Below are 16,933 nucleotides of genomic sequence, written 5' to 3' on the forward strand. Positions count from 1 at the left end.
AATGTCCATGTTTGGCTTTTAAGGTCACAGGGGTCAAATGTGTTTTAATCATTTAACAGGTTCTTTTGAATGACTTAAGTCCAGACACTGATATTTTGCCTGTAGCTTTATTTCAGTCCACTCTTAATGTTACAATTATGATATTAATACCAGGTGAGCGATAAATGCCCATTGGGCCTCTTGTTTTTTTCTGCTATTACAAGTTGTGCACTCTTTACACTACATTACATCATACCAAACAGAAGGAAAGCCTTTGTTGTCTTATTATCAAATTTTTCGTTTCCAGAAGAGACGAATGGAAATATAAATCTATGGTTGGAATCTACTTTCGATCACAATTTGTGAAAACACAACAAATGCAAATTAGGAATATACTGGAGAATGAAATATTGAGAAGGATCGAGTTTCTGGTTGACAATATCTTGACTTCAGTTGCGAGAATTTCCAATAGACTTTAGGCATTAAATGCGATGACTTGGGTATCGACATCGAAACAAGAATGCACACTATATAATGAACAAACATCGACCTTCATATCACACAAAGTCTAAAACATATTTCCCAATGAGATCACCATGACGATTATAAAACTTGCCTTTTTCTCCATCTACATGCATCTTTCGTAAATCCTTGTTTTCAAGAAATATACTCAAAATTAGTTCGCAACCATATATATACATATCTGCTTTCGTCTTTCTTGGAAAAGTGAGTTCTCGCAAGAAAATAACGAAGACGTTCCTTCAATATCGTTTGATGTCCGGTAGTGTACAGAACGGAGAGGTCAAAAACTATGATAGAAGAAGGAACATTTTAAGGAAATGACTTTGAGTTTATCAAAATCCACATTCCAATCATTTCACTTCTGGCGGGGAGTCAAAGAACCTGCGTTGGTGTTGGTGGACCAGATGTGATAGTTAGATCCAATCATAATACACTGTAACTCTAGTTTAAATGTACCGCTAAGAATGGCTTGATTGAACAATTAGCATTGCCAGTTATAAACGTTTGTTGAAATGGCGGTCGGTGTCCAAATTATTAACTGGCTTTAATGAAATTCAGAAACATGATCGTAAATGTAGCGTATATTTCGTCTTTCAAAAGAAAGAAAATATATGAGTAGGATTTTCTTGTTTATCAAATACGTCATAAGGAAATTATTTAATTGTTTTTTACCCAATCACATCATAGTAAAATCCACCAATTATTGTATTATCTGTTTCTATTTTGTCTAGTGGAGTCCACGGAATTAGAAAATGGAATGAACTATATACATGTATTAGCACGGACTTAGATCTAATTCCGTGGTATTAGTAAATATTCGAAACGTGAAATAACAGTGACATATTGAAAACAGAAAGAAAATAACTTTTTTTTCTTTTTTTTCTTTTTATCTTTGAATGCTTGCTTTACAAGTTGTAAGTTATCATTTTTATTCTGTATATGGGAACCTTTATCGATACTCGATTGTAGATTGTAAAGCAAATAGAAATAGCCATGTTAAAATAGTGGTGTGATACGTACTAGATCAATAATCAGGTGTGGCAGAATATTACAGTTACCTCCCCTTTGTGTACATTCTGAGGTCCAAAGTCGAAAGCAGTAAGCCTCCATCTGTCACATGGAAGTAACATATATGCGTTCAACATTACGTGGTTCAGCTGACATCTGTTCACTAAGGAAATGAAAGGAATACACACGGAAACAGGAATATAGAAAAAGGAGGCGAACGTGATACAAACATGAGTGTGACGTCGGTCTGAATTATTGGCGAAATATCAAAACAACGCTTTGTGTTATGCGCACTCACATGGCTCGTGATATTATACATTGTAGATCATTCATCTCAGCTCTATAGAAACCGAGTGTGTATCCTATATATTCTCAGTTGTAAACTTGACTCTCACATTAAACAAAATGGATTTATATGGATGGATGATGGTGCTTTTCACTACTCTGGCTTCAGTGACATTTATTGGGTGAGTCTTTAATAAAACTTAGGATAGTACGTACTCTACTAGTGTCAGTACTATATATATATATATATACAGTGGACATCAGTCCACCACGGCGATGAGACTTCTAATAGGATGTAGTGAGAGCATTTTATATCGGTTATAACCTATGTACACACTAGTACTATAGGGTACATAGTCATGATAAGTACTGTAGTTAGGTCTAGATCTAATACTTATACTTTTTGTAGGTTTAATATTTATAAATTAAACTTATAATTCTCTTTAAGTTGAAATTGATATAAAAAAATACTTGTTGAGATCAGAAAGAACTGACTTTCTCGTGATCTCTTGAAAATGATCAGGTTGAGATCTCCGCCAAATAAATATAGACCTAATTATTATTCAGTAATTTCTGACTTTGACTTTTTAATAATCAACCCTTATACTATGAACAATTCCTAATTTTCTATTTTAAGGATGATAGAAAGATGTTTGAAAACTCTTGACTATAAATTGTGAAATTGTGAAATTTATAGCCTGTTTAAACAAATTACTAACTGTATATCAAAACTGGGGTACTGTTATATTATTGTTCAAACAGACTAATTTGTTGGTTAAAGGCTTGGTTTACAGTCAGAATTCCAGAACATCCGTGAGTGAGTTCTGGGATGAATATTATAGATGTGGAAGGTTTTAAAAGTATTGTAACAAAAGAGCAATAATTAAGGGGCCAGACTGGGATTTGAACCTTGAGGTGAAATTAGACATTTTTTCTGTCATTAGTGTAATTTTTATCCATACTGGTCTTCATATATGGAACATGACTTTAAAAGGGGATTATTCTCTCTGGCACATGTATTGGCTATTGTTGATGTTTTAGGGAAACATCATTTTCTGTTTCCCTGAGACTAATCATGTTTCATGCTGAGGGCAAAGTGAGATAATCATGCATGTAAGCTAGTGATGGATAACGACAGGTGTAAATGTATAAATGATGGATAACGACGGGTGTAAATGTATACAAATCTAGAACCAAGCTAATGATGGATACCGAGAGATGTAAATGTATAAATAATGGATAACGACAGGGGTAAATGTATAAATGTTGGATAATGACAGGTGGAAATGTATACAGATCTAGAACCAAGCTAATGATGGATAACGAAAGGTGTAAATGTATACAGGTCTAGAGCCAAGCTAATGAGGGATAACGACAGGTGCAAATGTATAAATAATGGATAACGACAGGTCTAAATGTATACAGATCTATAGCCAAGCTTAGGATTGGTAACGACAGGTGTAAACGTATAAATGATGGATCACGACAGGTGTAAATGCATACAGATCTAGAGCCAAGCTAATGAGGGATAACGACAGGTGTAAATGTTTAAATGATGGATAACGAAAGGTGTAAATGTATACAAATCTAGAACCAAGCTAATTATGGATAACGAGAGATATAAATGTATAAATAATGGATAACGACAGGAGTAAATGTATTAATGATGGATAACGATAGGTGTAAATGTATACAGGTCTAGAACCAAGCTAATGATGGATACCGAGAGATGTAAATGTATAAATCATGGATAACGACAGGTGTTAATGTATAAATGATGCATAACGACAGGTGTAAATATATAAATGATGGATAGCGACAGGTGTAAATGGATCAATGATGGATAACGAGAGGTGTAAATGTATACATGATGGATAACGAAAGGTGTAAATGTATAAATGATGGATAACGACAGGTGTAAATGTATAAATGATGGATAATGACAGGTGTAAATGTATAAATGATGGATAACAACAGGTGTAAATGTATAAATGATGGATAACGACAGGTGTAAATGTATACAGATCTAGAACCAAGCTAATGATGGATAACGAGAGATGTAAATGTATAAATAATGGATAACGACAGGTGTAAATGTATAAATGATGGATAACGACAGGTGTAAATGTATACAGATCTAGAGCCAAGCTAATGATGGATAACGACAGATGTAAATGTATAAATAATGGATAACGACAGGTGTAAATGTATAAATGATTGATAACGACAGGTGTAAATGTATAAATGATGGATAACGACAGGTGTAAATGTATAAATGATGGATGACAACAGGTGTAAATGTATAAATGATGGATAACGACAGGTGTAAATGTATAAATGATGGATAACGACAGGTGTAAATTTATAAATGATGGATAACGACAGGTGTAAATGTATACAGATCTAGAGCCAATCACCGTCTTAAGATGTACATCATGTATAATACATAATGATTAGGTTGCCTTACAAGTGTCAGCTGTAGGGAATTTCCGTTTAGCTCAGCGGTAGAGCATCGGGCTGGAGAGCCAAGGTCGCGGGGTTTGAGTCCAATCGACAATACTATCTTTATCACTATTCCTCGTCCTACTACAAATTGGCAGTGGTAGAGCATCAGGCTTGAGAGCCAAGGATTGTGGGTGCGAGCCCCAGCGACGGCACTATCTTTATCACTATATATATATATAGCTAGTCCTCGTCCTATTTCTCATTTGAATTTTCTAGTTCTCAAATGTGTTTGATTTTTAAGCAATCAAAAAAACAAGTCAGCATTCAGTCTGCAGTTTATTATAATAATAGAGTCAAATAATGCTATTCCAAAATGATCTGAAATGTTTAAAAAAAACAATAAAAAATGTTGGCTTGAGAAGAGACATGCACATAGCTGATAATTTAAGTATTTGATATAGCTACGTACACTGATCAATACAGTTTTCTGCTCATCTGGCTGGGAAGGCCAAGAGAACAATGGTGTGGCGTCCGTCCCATGTCAACATTTTCTTTATGATTAAACAACTTCTTCTCAATAACCAAAAGGCCCAGGGTCATGATATCTGGCCAGTAGCATGCTGGGATAAAGCTTTAAGGGTGCTACCAAGTTTGTTCAAATTAATGACCTTGACCCACCTGCAAGGTCACTGGGATCAAATGTTTGCAAATTGTTCAAACAACTTCTTCTGCATAACCAAGAGGCACAGGATGATTTGGATAATATCTGATCAGTAACATGGCTATGATCATGATGATGCACGCTGTGATGAAGGGCTACCAAGTTTGTTTTAATGAATGACCTTCACTCATATTCAAGGTCACATTAGTCAATTTTCTTTAATAAACCTATAAACAACTTCTTCTAAATATTAAACCAAAAGACCTGGGGTGATGATAAGTGGCCATGCAGTGTAGCATGTAAGGATAATAAATAAAAAAGTTACCATGTTTGTTCAAGTGAATGACCTTCATGCACATTCAAGTTCACAGATCTAAGTGTTCATTTGTCTGAAAGAACCTTTTACAACTATATATTGTCATTGTTTTTTTTCTATCTAAATTTTAGATCTTAGAAAATAAGAATAGTTTAACAAATTCACTTGTTGAACGTGCTCACTTTAAGGGTCCAAACTCAGGAGTCTCCCTCCAAAATATGGAGATCAGAGTTGTGTGCGGAATGAATGAATGGAAAAAATCTGACTGTATTTATAATATCTCTTCACGAGGTTAATTTTAATCTGCTGGTAATTATAACAGGCCTATAGTGCTAGGGTTTGTTTACATTCTAAACAAAACTGAAACCTTGACACTGTTTGTACATGGTATTATATCGGTTAATAGAGACATGGACATCGGCAATACACTAAAGTCAATATTGAAATTAGATAAACATGTTAACACTGGGTAATATAATCATACCTTAAACAAATTCACATCAACCTAATATTACAAAATGTAAGTTTATTGATTTGAAATGATTGGTTGGAGCTCTGTCTTGACTTTGTAGGTCCTATGCTCAAATCCTGGTCTGGCCATAGGCCATTGCATATTTCCTTTCCTGTTACATATATATTTGTAATCAGTGATGTCAATCAAAGGTGTACAATTTTAAATATTTTAAGAGTAATTGTACTAGCTAGAGCCACAGGCATACTTTCTAATGTTCCAGCTCTCCTATATTTTCATTGTAAACATATATACATGTATACAAAAACATGTATACGGGTAATACTAAATATTCAAAGATTTTCACTAGCCCTGACAGAAATCTACTCGCCTGGGGCATCAAGCTGGAGGAAATATACTCATCAGCTGTTAATTAACTGGGTACATGCGTGCATGTCATGTAATTAAGAATAAAACAACTTTACAACCTATGTATTTTCAGTGATAGATTAAATAATTAGATAGGAGTAAATGTTTTCAAATCATGTGTGCATCATAATTACTTATCGTCTGCGGAAATTGTCTTATTTATGTACTTGAAACAAAAACACCAGACAAAGTACGTAGATTGACCCAACACTAGGTGCATACATGTGGTTGATATTACCAATAAATATCACATGTAAACATTTGTGTATAAATCAAGTACAGTATATAATCAGTAGGGATCCCGTTCATTACGTCAAAGAGATATTCAAAGGTATACACAATACTTTGGAGATTTATGATTAGATCATTTTGAAACATTGATATTTCAGATAAGCTAGATCTATACTCAAGTTCAAAATCTGATCCTCACAGATCCGGCATTAAAACTAAGGTTATATATATATAGTGACGATGGATACATCAGTACAGTATACATAAAGTTGTTGTATCTAAATTATCTGGAGTAATTAAGAACACCTATATTGTTTTGGTCTATATATATATAGATTAAATATATATCGACGTTATAACCTTATCTATATATATGCGCAGTCTTCATATATATTGAAAAAATTGATAGATCTCTACAAGATACAAGAAGCTTTATTCATTAACATGGAACATACACTGTAAGCTCTTGAGGGTTATAATTGCGACAAAAAACAAACAAGGACATGTTAAATGGATGTACAGTATATTTGTACATGTATTTTGATAAATAGAAAGGGAAAGATAAATTGAGCAAAGCAGTTTCAGTCGCGTTTCACGCACTTTCTTATACTCAGGCTCCCTCATTGGAAATGTACATGTGGAATAAGGAGATCTCCGGATCAATACCTTATTGGAAATGAACATGTGGAATAAGCAGATCTACAAACCAAAACATTATTGGAAATGAACATGTGGAATAAGGAGTTCTCCGCACCAATCCCTCATTGGAAATGTACATGAGGAATAAGGAGATCTCCGGATCAATACCTTATTGGAAATGAACATGTGGAATAAGGAGTTCTCCGCACCAATCCCTCATTGGAAATGTACATGAGGAATAAGGAGATCTCCGGATCAATCACTTATTGGAAATGTACATGTGGAATAAGGAGATCCCCGGATCAATCCCTTATTGGAAATGTACATGTGGAATAAGGAGATCTCCGCACCAATCCCTCATTGGAAATGTACATGTGGAATAAGGAGATCTCCGGATCAATCACTTATTGGAAATGTACATGTGGAGTAAGGAGATCTCCGGACCAATCCCTTATTGGAAATGTACATGTGGAATAAGGAGATCTCTGGACCCATCCCTCATTGGAAATGTACATGTGGAATAAGGAGATCTCTGGATCAATCCCTTATTGGAAATGTACATGTGGAATAAGGAGATCTATGTCCGGACCAATCCCTCATTGGAAATATACATTTGGAATAAAGAGATCTCCGCACCAATCCCTCATTGAAAATGTACATGTGGAATAAGGAGCTCTCCGCACAAATCCCTCATTGGAAATGGACATGTTGAATAAGGAGATCTCTGGACCCATCCCTCATTGGAAATGTACACGTGGAATAAGGAGATATCTGGACCAATTCCTTATTGGAAATTTACATGTGGAATAAGGACATCTCTGGACCAATCCCTTATTGGAAATGTACATGTGGAATAAGGAGATCTCCGCACACATCCCTCATTGGAAATGTACATGTGGAATAAGGAGATCTCTGGATCAATTCCTTATTGGAAATGTACATGTGGAATAAGGAGATCTATCTCCGGATCAATCCCTTATTGGAAATGTACATGTGGAATAAGGAGATCTCTGGATCAATTCCTTATTGGAAATTTACATGTGGAATAAGGAGATCTATCTCCGGACCAATCCCTCATTGGAAATATACATTTGTAATAAAGAGATCTCCGCACCAATCCCTCATTGAAAATGTACATGTGGAATAAGGAGATCTCCGGACCAATCCCGCATTGGAAATGTACATGTGGAATAAGGAGATCTATCTCCGGACCAATCCCTCATTGGAAATATACATTTGGAATAAAGAGATCTCCGCACCAATCCCTCATTGAAAATGTACATGTGGAATAAGGAGATCTCCGGACCAATCCCTTATTGGAGGCTTCAGAACTGACACCTATGCAATTATAGCTAAGGCTGTTTATATTTAAGGATGTTTGAGATAAATGATTGCCAATGTTATAAATTACTTTGGGGTATGCACTTGAACACTATAGTTAATCTTCCTGGACAGCAGTATTTAAAAATTAAATATCACAATTGCAAAACAATTTTGTATGCAGAATGAGATTCATCTATTTGGTATGAAATGTCTTGATATTATTCCGAAATCTGACATTTACTGACTCACCAGAGTTATTTTCAGAGGTTGAGTTGAGACAACAATGATTGATTGACATTAAATAATTTTTTGCTACATGTACTCCGTTTTATACATTCAGTGATAACGTATACACATACATACAGGTTTCTTTTTTTTTATTGTCTTCAAAAGACAAATTTTTGTTATTTACAAATAAGTTTTATGTTTATTTTTCAGAGCAAGTGACCACAAATGTACCTTTATAAAGGCCAAGACTATGACAAAGTTTGAGCAGGTGTACAAACCCTGTAAGCTGTCGTACCGAGCTCGCTGTACCTGGTTCAGTCTAGACTACTGTACCTTTTATCAGTAAGTATATTACCCTTAGAGTGCTACATTAAAATAACATACGGTACCCAATCAGTGCTGAATAAATTCAGAAAATTTAATTTTCACTGCAGTTCAAATTTAGATATAACTTCATAAGTCACAATTTTAGTAAAAATATTGCAAAAATAATACTTGTGTTAATATTAAAATATTAAAACATATTAATACCAATGGAAATTGGTTATTTGATATGTTTGATTAAATTTTAATCAACACGATTATAGCTGTTGACCATATAAAATACCATTTTATAGAATGTGCAACTATAGTTGTGACTAGCAGTGGTGGCCACAGACATACAGCGCAACTATAGTTGTGACTAGCAGTGGTGGCCACAGACATACAGCGCAACTATAGTTGTGACTAGCACTCAAAGGTTTGACATACATATACGCAGCCAAAACTAATTAAAGGGGATCTAATTCTTCATTAGCTCACTATATGCAGATTAATTGTTTGTGAGACAATTCAATGCTAGCTAGTGGACTGAAAAAGCCTTTTATCTCAATACATGTACATACATGTATAATAACTGCAGCAAGATCATACAGAATATGAAAGTTCACTTTAATTTCACAATTACAGGTGTGGTGAACAATATGACCACTTGGAATTTTTACCTCCGTTTCAACTCATTCAGAATGGGCATGATCAGCCATTTTGCAGATGGAGTATAGTGAATTGATCTTTTGATTAGTCAACTATCAGATTAATTTCATTTACTAGGCGAAAGATAACAGTAATACATCTCTCAACAGTAGGTTAGATATATCATCCTACTCAATTTGATTGAATTCTGTATCTCACTGGTAAACAATTATATGCATACCCTGTAGCTATATATAGGAACACAGCGTAATGAAACCTGTTTCATATACCACATTGGACACAATATACAGCATGTTGGTCAGATTATAGACTGGCCACCGTCTCTAGAATATTTAATTATTAGGAAAAACGTTTAACTCAAAAGTTTTTGATCACTTGCATTGGATGTCTGATTCTAGAGTTCCTAATTAGTTCTAAACTAGGGGGAGATAAATATAAGCTAGTAAAATGCAACTGAGAGATTTTTCATAAAAACTTAGGGGCTGGTAGCCAGTCTAGTCAGTTTAGGGAGGATGTCAGAATACACGAGTATTCTCTGTTAGTTTTCATTGGAAATTGAATTCCATCATTATGTTGATATAGGCAGAGTGTCAGAAGACTCTTGGGTCAAATTAGACAAGTTTTGCTGTACATGTACATATACAGCAAAACTGGACAGCAAATCATATTTCGGAATGTATGCTTACATACAAATGTAGCTGAAAGAAATTATACCAGGCCCTATAAGCAATCAGCTCTGGGAACACCTTTCAGAAGTTTTACTTGCTAATAATATTGAAAGGTCCTTCAACAATTAGCTGAGGACAACACGGTATAATATGTTCTGTCGGACTAAAATTTTCAAGAAGATTTTTTTATTCCTTTTCTTTTTAATGATTGATACGGACGGTCCATATTAATCATAAAAAAAGAAATTAATAACAAGACATGATTGAAAAAAATCTTCTTAAAAGTGTTTAGTGTATGCTTAGGCATACAAGTATACATGTATGCTATGCCACTGTTCGAAATATTAATTTCTTACCATGGGGAATAGGTTGGCAAGATATAAAACTAATTGATATATAGTTAACAATACCATAGTTGTAAGTTTTGGACATTTCTTGAAAATACAAAGTATTTCAGTTTTACATTTTCTTTCTGAATCATACTGATATTCATTTTGTATATAATCTCTAGATCTATACATTCGACAAGGAGACATATTGAATAAATGCGATATCTACGTATACCCCCTTACAAATTAATAGAATACAAACTTATATACATTACATGAAGAAATAAACACCTAGGAATTGAATTTAATGAAGGGATATTCAATGTTAAAATCATGATAATTTTCTGTTTGTTTTCCTCCAGTATTATATAGATGATATCAGTTTACCTGTTTCTTTTCCTCCAGTATTAGATAATATCAGTTTACCTGGTGTTTTCCTCCAGTATTAGATGATATCAGTTTACCTGTTTCTTTTCCTCCAGTATAAGATGATATCAGTTTACCTGGTGTTTTTTTTATTGTTTCACGGCCCATCGACAATGGAAGTAAAGTTGTTACAGATCATGTACATACAGGTTATAAATATCATTATTGATGAAATTTCTAGGCAGTACAATACACCAGCCCAGCTACAGTACATGTAGGAATTTAACTTGGCCATCTATAACTAAACATCAAAATACTTCATGATAGGTTTGTAGAATATTTATAACTATGTACAATATAATCTATCATGCAGAAATAATTTTCTGGCTACGCTGAACAAAATGTAATAAATGAACTTGATTGACACCAGAGCAGTGGTCTTTGACATTAGGAGTGTGTATTAAGTATTATGATTATGTTAATACTTGTGGCGTGACCCCGGACTTTGATCCTCAGATTGTGCTATCACTGTATACTGGTATATATATTATAAATAGCTATATAGACCTAGAGTTGGTAATTATAAATCATTTGTGTACTGAGGAGTGCTGATGATCACATGCACGTGTATACGCACAGCATATATATGTAGCTGCTTTCTCTATGTTAATGTTATTTTCATCAAATATTTATATGTACCCTGGTAATAAAAAAAAAAAAGTTTTAAGAAATTAATAAAATTGAATTAGTAGCTTAAAATAAGTTGTGGGAAAATAGAGTTCAGTTCTAGTTCCTTAAAATTTGTCGGCTTGGTTTGTCAATCTTTTTTAGGTGATTTTATTCGATTATCATAGACAAGATTGGTTCTTACTAACTTACTGTATGTTAATTTAAATACACTGTTGTGTATGTGATGTTTCCAAGTGACCATGGTTTACACTGGTGATATTTTGTTTAGTATGAAAGTGTCTGGTGACACTTTGGTGCAACTGTTAATCCTTTAGGTGGTGTGACGTTTAATTTGTGGCGTGAGGTAATATACAGGTATATCAGACCATTAGCAACAGCTGTAATGCTGTCTATAACAGTCTTTATTTACCAGTATATGTAGTAGTCAATGTAGGTGACCAGGCAGGCTAATTAACATTTATTGAATTTATTTCTGGCAGTATGAAATATTCTTATATCTTTTATGAAAGCATATTATATATACATTACCACATGTATGGCACATGCACTCAGTATATCCTAGTCAGTGTAAAAGTCTTTTGCTGTCTGTTTGTATACGTGATAGGTATAAATATCAGCGGTTACCATATAATTAAAATCTTTATACTGGCACAATATTTATGATTGAGTCTACTTGATGTGTAAGCAATAAGGTTCTGGTTATTACCTTGAAAAAATGACTTTCTAGCATTATATGTTATACAGTCAGAATAATTATGAGAGGGGATTTGGAACCATTGAGAAATAGTTGTCTAAATACAGAAGCTGGTGTCATTATGTTTAGTTAATTTGCTCTGATGTCCACTCAACATTTCTTTCCAAATTTGTTCCTGTTACAAGGAAATATTAAAAGTTACTGAAACTGTAGTGTACGAACATGTATATGACATTGATGTTAAAAGGAAAAAAAACCTAAAAACTCCTACCTAATACAGTATTGAAATTAGACACTAGTTATAAGGGCTAGATGTTTTAGCCAGGAAATCAAATTGTTCATTCTTTGTACATGTAGTGACCTATACTTTAACTACTAGCTAGGTATTCTACAAAGTATGCTATCTGCTTTAATTGGTTAAAGCATTTGCTTCAAACAAGTTAAATGTTTATATTATACATGTGTTAACATCAACAGATGCCTTAATTGTAACAACCATTTTTAATTCCCAGTCCTACATTGTACGTACTGTGCTATACTAGACATATCTGTATGTACATTATGGAACTACATGCTATTCATGTTAAGGTAAATGTAAAAGAAAAGTGAATAAAACAAAGCGTTGATGCAAATCATTACAACAATAAAAATGTAATTACATTCAAATTTATTAACATTTTAGTTTTAAGTTCTTCTGGAATGATAATGACTTATTGACTTTTTTGAAGTACCGGTAAATAACTACATTGTATAAAAAATCAGTGGGAAAAATTGGGGATTGACCAGACTAATTGAGATTTGGATAGAATATACATGTATATAAACCTTTAATTTACACTCAGTTTACAATCATATAATATATATATTTTGTTTTTTTCAGTGAACAATACTGTAATAAAAACTACAATACTTCAGAGATTGTATATGTGAAGGTGATCGAGTGTTGTAAAACTTATGTTCTGGCCCCAAATGGTACATGTGTTGGTGAGTATATGAACCAAATTCAAGACCGCAATTCAAAGCTGGATGCAAAGTAAAATTTGAATCAACTTATTCTTACAACAATCACAGAATTTTCCAGATTGCATTCCTTAAACAACTAGGAAAAAGTACAAGTAAAGATATATTTAATAGTAATTAATGTGGTTTATTTTATTTTATTTTTTATTTATTTTGTTATAAACATGTATATATGCAAGTTTCATATTTGTCTTGATAAGGGAGTGGATAGCCTAAAAAAGTTGACAAATTTCTTTGTCCACATCGTCCTCATTACTTCTTTGCCTATATTATATTTGTGTGTGTTAGCCCCCTCTTCGTTTTTTACAGGACAAATGCCGTGAATTCACACACTCTCATTTTTTTTTACTATGCATCACATATAACTAATGGTTTTTCTTTGTACAGTCAAGACACAAGTTGAAAATGACGATTGGTATATCAGAAAACAAAACTCCACCACCACAGGTAAGCTTACATAAAACCAGGACATTCAATCAATTTTTAGCTCACCGGGTCCAAAGGACCAAGGTGAGCGCATGCCATACTGTGGCGTCCGTCGTCCGTCCGTCAACAATTTCTTTAAACGACTTCATCTTCTTAACCACTGATTGGAATTTAACTAGATTTGACTGGAAGCATCCCTAGGTGGTGGGGATTCAAAATTGTACAAATGGTGGGGCTGAGGGGCGGGGCCAAAAAGGGTTATTTAGCTATATTACTTTAAGCGACTTCTCTGGAACTAAGAGATAGATATTAACCATATTTGACTGAAAGCATCCCTAGGTGGTGGGGATTCAAAATTGTACAGATGGTGGGGCTGACCCCCCAGGAGGCTGAGGGCTGGGCTAAAAGGGGGCAATTTGGCTATACATTTGTATTGCTATAAACGACTTTCTGTAGAACTATACCATGGATATTGATCATATTTGGTCGGAAGCATTCATGGGAGGCAGGGATTCAAAATTATACAAATGGTGGGGCTGACCCCCCGGGCTAAGGGTTGGGGCCAAAAAAAATTATTACTTGGAAATGGTTGAGATCCCCACCATATAACCATATATACAATTGCTGAGTATATAGAGAGAGGAATGCACATTTGCTTCCAGGATTGCCCTAGGGTCTGGCCCAACCCTTGAAGGCTTAACCCCTGGGTCATAACTTCGAAACGGTTAAGATCCCCACCCCAAAACTATATATACAATTGTTGGGCATAAAGAGACGAATGCAGTCGTGATATTAGAATTGACCCAAGGGTCTGCCCCAACCTCACAGACATAACCCCTGGGTCATAACTTTGAAACGGTTGAGATCCCCAACCCAAAACTATATATACAAATGCTGGGCAAAAAGAGACAAATGCAGTCATGATATTAGAATTGATCCTTGGGTCTGGCCACAACCCTAGGGACCTAGTTTCTGAGTCACAGCTTGGAAAAAGTCGAGATCCCCACCCCATAACCATTCATAAAATTGCTGGGCATAAAAAATCAAATACAGATATGCTACAAGGTTTGGCCTTGGGGTCTGGCATATTCCCTTAGATCTCATTTGGAGAATATTTTGCCATGATTGCTTAAATATCCAGGTGAGCGATACAGGCCCTCTGGGCCTCTTGTTGTTGAATTTCATACACGAAATAATCAATATTGAATATATATATCATGTGGTGTTATATGAAAGCTAATATAACTGCCGAAAATCTACGAGTGGGATGGAGGGAATAATACAAAACTATCTGCATCCAAGCAATGTTGTCAATAGTAGTCTATCCTGTGATCTCAACAAGCTTTTGGCAGAGACTTTTTAAGTACTCTCTTTCAATGATAAGTGGCAACTTTTTTATGTCATTTCGCACATTTTTGAATCTGCAATATAATGCATGCATACTAGGCAAACAAAATACCTGTGTACCATGTGATTTGTTAGAAGTTTACCCCAATTTAGTAATATACAACGGGCAAGTCCCTTTGAATTTCCTCCCCCCTCCCCCTCTCCTCCCTTCCCCCTACCAATCACTTTTCATTTATTTTTGATCAGGAAAATGTGTAACAAGTTATGATTCTGGAACTTGTAACCAAGAATACCAAATGAAATTTAAACTGTGCCATTTTACAGTGTTTATGAAACTGTACTGATTGATAAGCCATTGGTTGGGGTAAAAATTTAAACTGTGCCATTTTACAGTGTTTATGTAACTGTACTGATTGATAAGCCATTGGTTGGGGTAAAATTTTAAACTGTGCCATTTTACAGTGTTTATGTAAATGTACTGATTGATAAGTCATTGGTTGGGGTAAAAATTTAAACTGTGCCATTTTACAGTGTTTATGTAACTCTACTGATTGATAAGCCATTGGTCGTGGTAAAAATTTAAACTGGTTGCCCTTTACTTCATGATACTGTCTCTCTCCTGATACAGAAATTCCTGTGCACATTAATCCCATTGACACCGGACCTGGGAAGAATCCGGTAAAAGGTCACTCTGGCGATGGTGACTCTGTTGATCCCAGCAAAGTGACAAAAGTAAAGAACAAGGATAACAGCATGACACTTTCCCATGGAGCTTATGCTGGAATAGGATGTGCATTACTGTTTCTGGGTATCATTGCTGTACTCGTATTTATAGGAGTAAGGAAAAGGTGAGAATTCAGGCTTTGTTGCCTTATATTCACATTTTTATGATCATACATATAATCATACAGTTAATTTTCAACAAAAAACCTGTTAGGCTAAGCCGTTGTAAACTTCAAACATAAAATTATCTTCTTAATTTTGAGAATGTGTAGCACAGTAAATTAACAATTTTTTTTCCACAGAACATACCGTTGCTAAACAATCTCATTTGGTATAAAGTATTTATAAAAAAATATTGAAATGATGTGATGTATCACAACTACTAATAATCATGTGTTGATTCCCCTTCCTCGTTTGTGTCTATGTACATAAAGGTAGGAAGAAGGTAAACTTATACTTTTGTTGTAGTGTTATTTGCCTACTGTGGAATGTTGAAATTTACTGTCAAACACATTCATAGGTTAGTTGTAATTTATATCAAATTCCTCTGTTCACAGACGAAGAAGATATGCTGCAAGAAAATCCAGTGAACAGAGAGTTCCAATTCATTCGGCTTCAGAGGATAATCTGGAGACGTAACCAAAAAAACATGTTCGATTTACTGGTTATGATACTGGTCAGAACAGATCCTGTATTGTGGCCTTATTGGCAAGATTACGCTATCAGCCTTCTGAACTATAGCAAGCAACCTGATCAGATATGGTTTAACAGCAAATGACTGAATTTAACCTGTACTGAAAAACCCATTAACCTTCAGTATTAAGCCCGCCCCACTGCGAATTGTTGAATTCATCCTATATCCTACTGTAATCTGTAATGTTTTCGCCTTGCTTGGAGGATGAAAATAATGCAGTTTACTTTTCTATTCAAATTTGGGTTATAGACCTCTAATGCCCATTTCACCCAAACACGGTCTATACCCAGCTTAGAGCCTAAAATATTAAACAGGTGTAAAGAAAACATTGATAAAGTGGTCTGAAGTTTAACCTAACATGAAGTGGGACACGGTCCATACTGAACCCGAGATCCCATAATAATCCCAGGTCTGAACATGACTTCAATTTAGTGTGGACCGCGTCTATACCCAACTTATAAGACGCCATGCTATTTCAATTTCATAT

At 34.6% G+C, this 16,933-nt stretch overlaps 1 protein-coding gene across 2 annotated transcripts; it reads left to right on the top strand.

The window, feature by feature from the left end:
* The first annotated feature begins 1,565 nt into the window (after window positions 1-1,565).
* LOC110446886 lies at window positions 1,566-16,927 on the top strand. Of its 2 annotated transcripts, none has more exons than XM_021492228.1 (6): window positions 1,566-1,976; window positions 8,728-8,859; window positions 13,117-13,220; window positions 13,644-13,703; window positions 15,658-15,877; window positions 16,310-16,927. In XM_021492228.1, exons 1-6 carry the CDS (start codon window positions 1,915-1,917, stop codon window positions 16,389-16,391), a joined length of 660 nt encoding a protein of 219 aa, XP_021347903.1. In that variant the 5' UTR covers window positions 1,566-1,914; the 3' UTR covers window positions 16,392-16,927. The 2 variants fall into 2 exon arrangements, with proteins under 2 accessions (XP_021347903.1, XP_021347902.1); XM_021492227.1 differs by having other exon boundaries at window positions 13,644-13,701; window positions 15,653-15,877.
* The last annotated feature ends 6 nt before the right edge of the window (window positions 16,928-16,933 follow it).

This window comes from Mizuhopecten yessoensis, unplaced genomic scaffold (assembly GCF_002113885.1).
Source record: "Mizuhopecten yessoensis strain PY_sf001 unplaced genomic scaffold, ASM211388v2 scaffold3023, whole genome shotgun sequence".
Classification (NCBI taxonomy): Eukaryota; Metazoa; Mollusca; class Bivalvia; order Pectinida; family Pectinidae; genus Mizuhopecten; species Mizuhopecten yessoensis.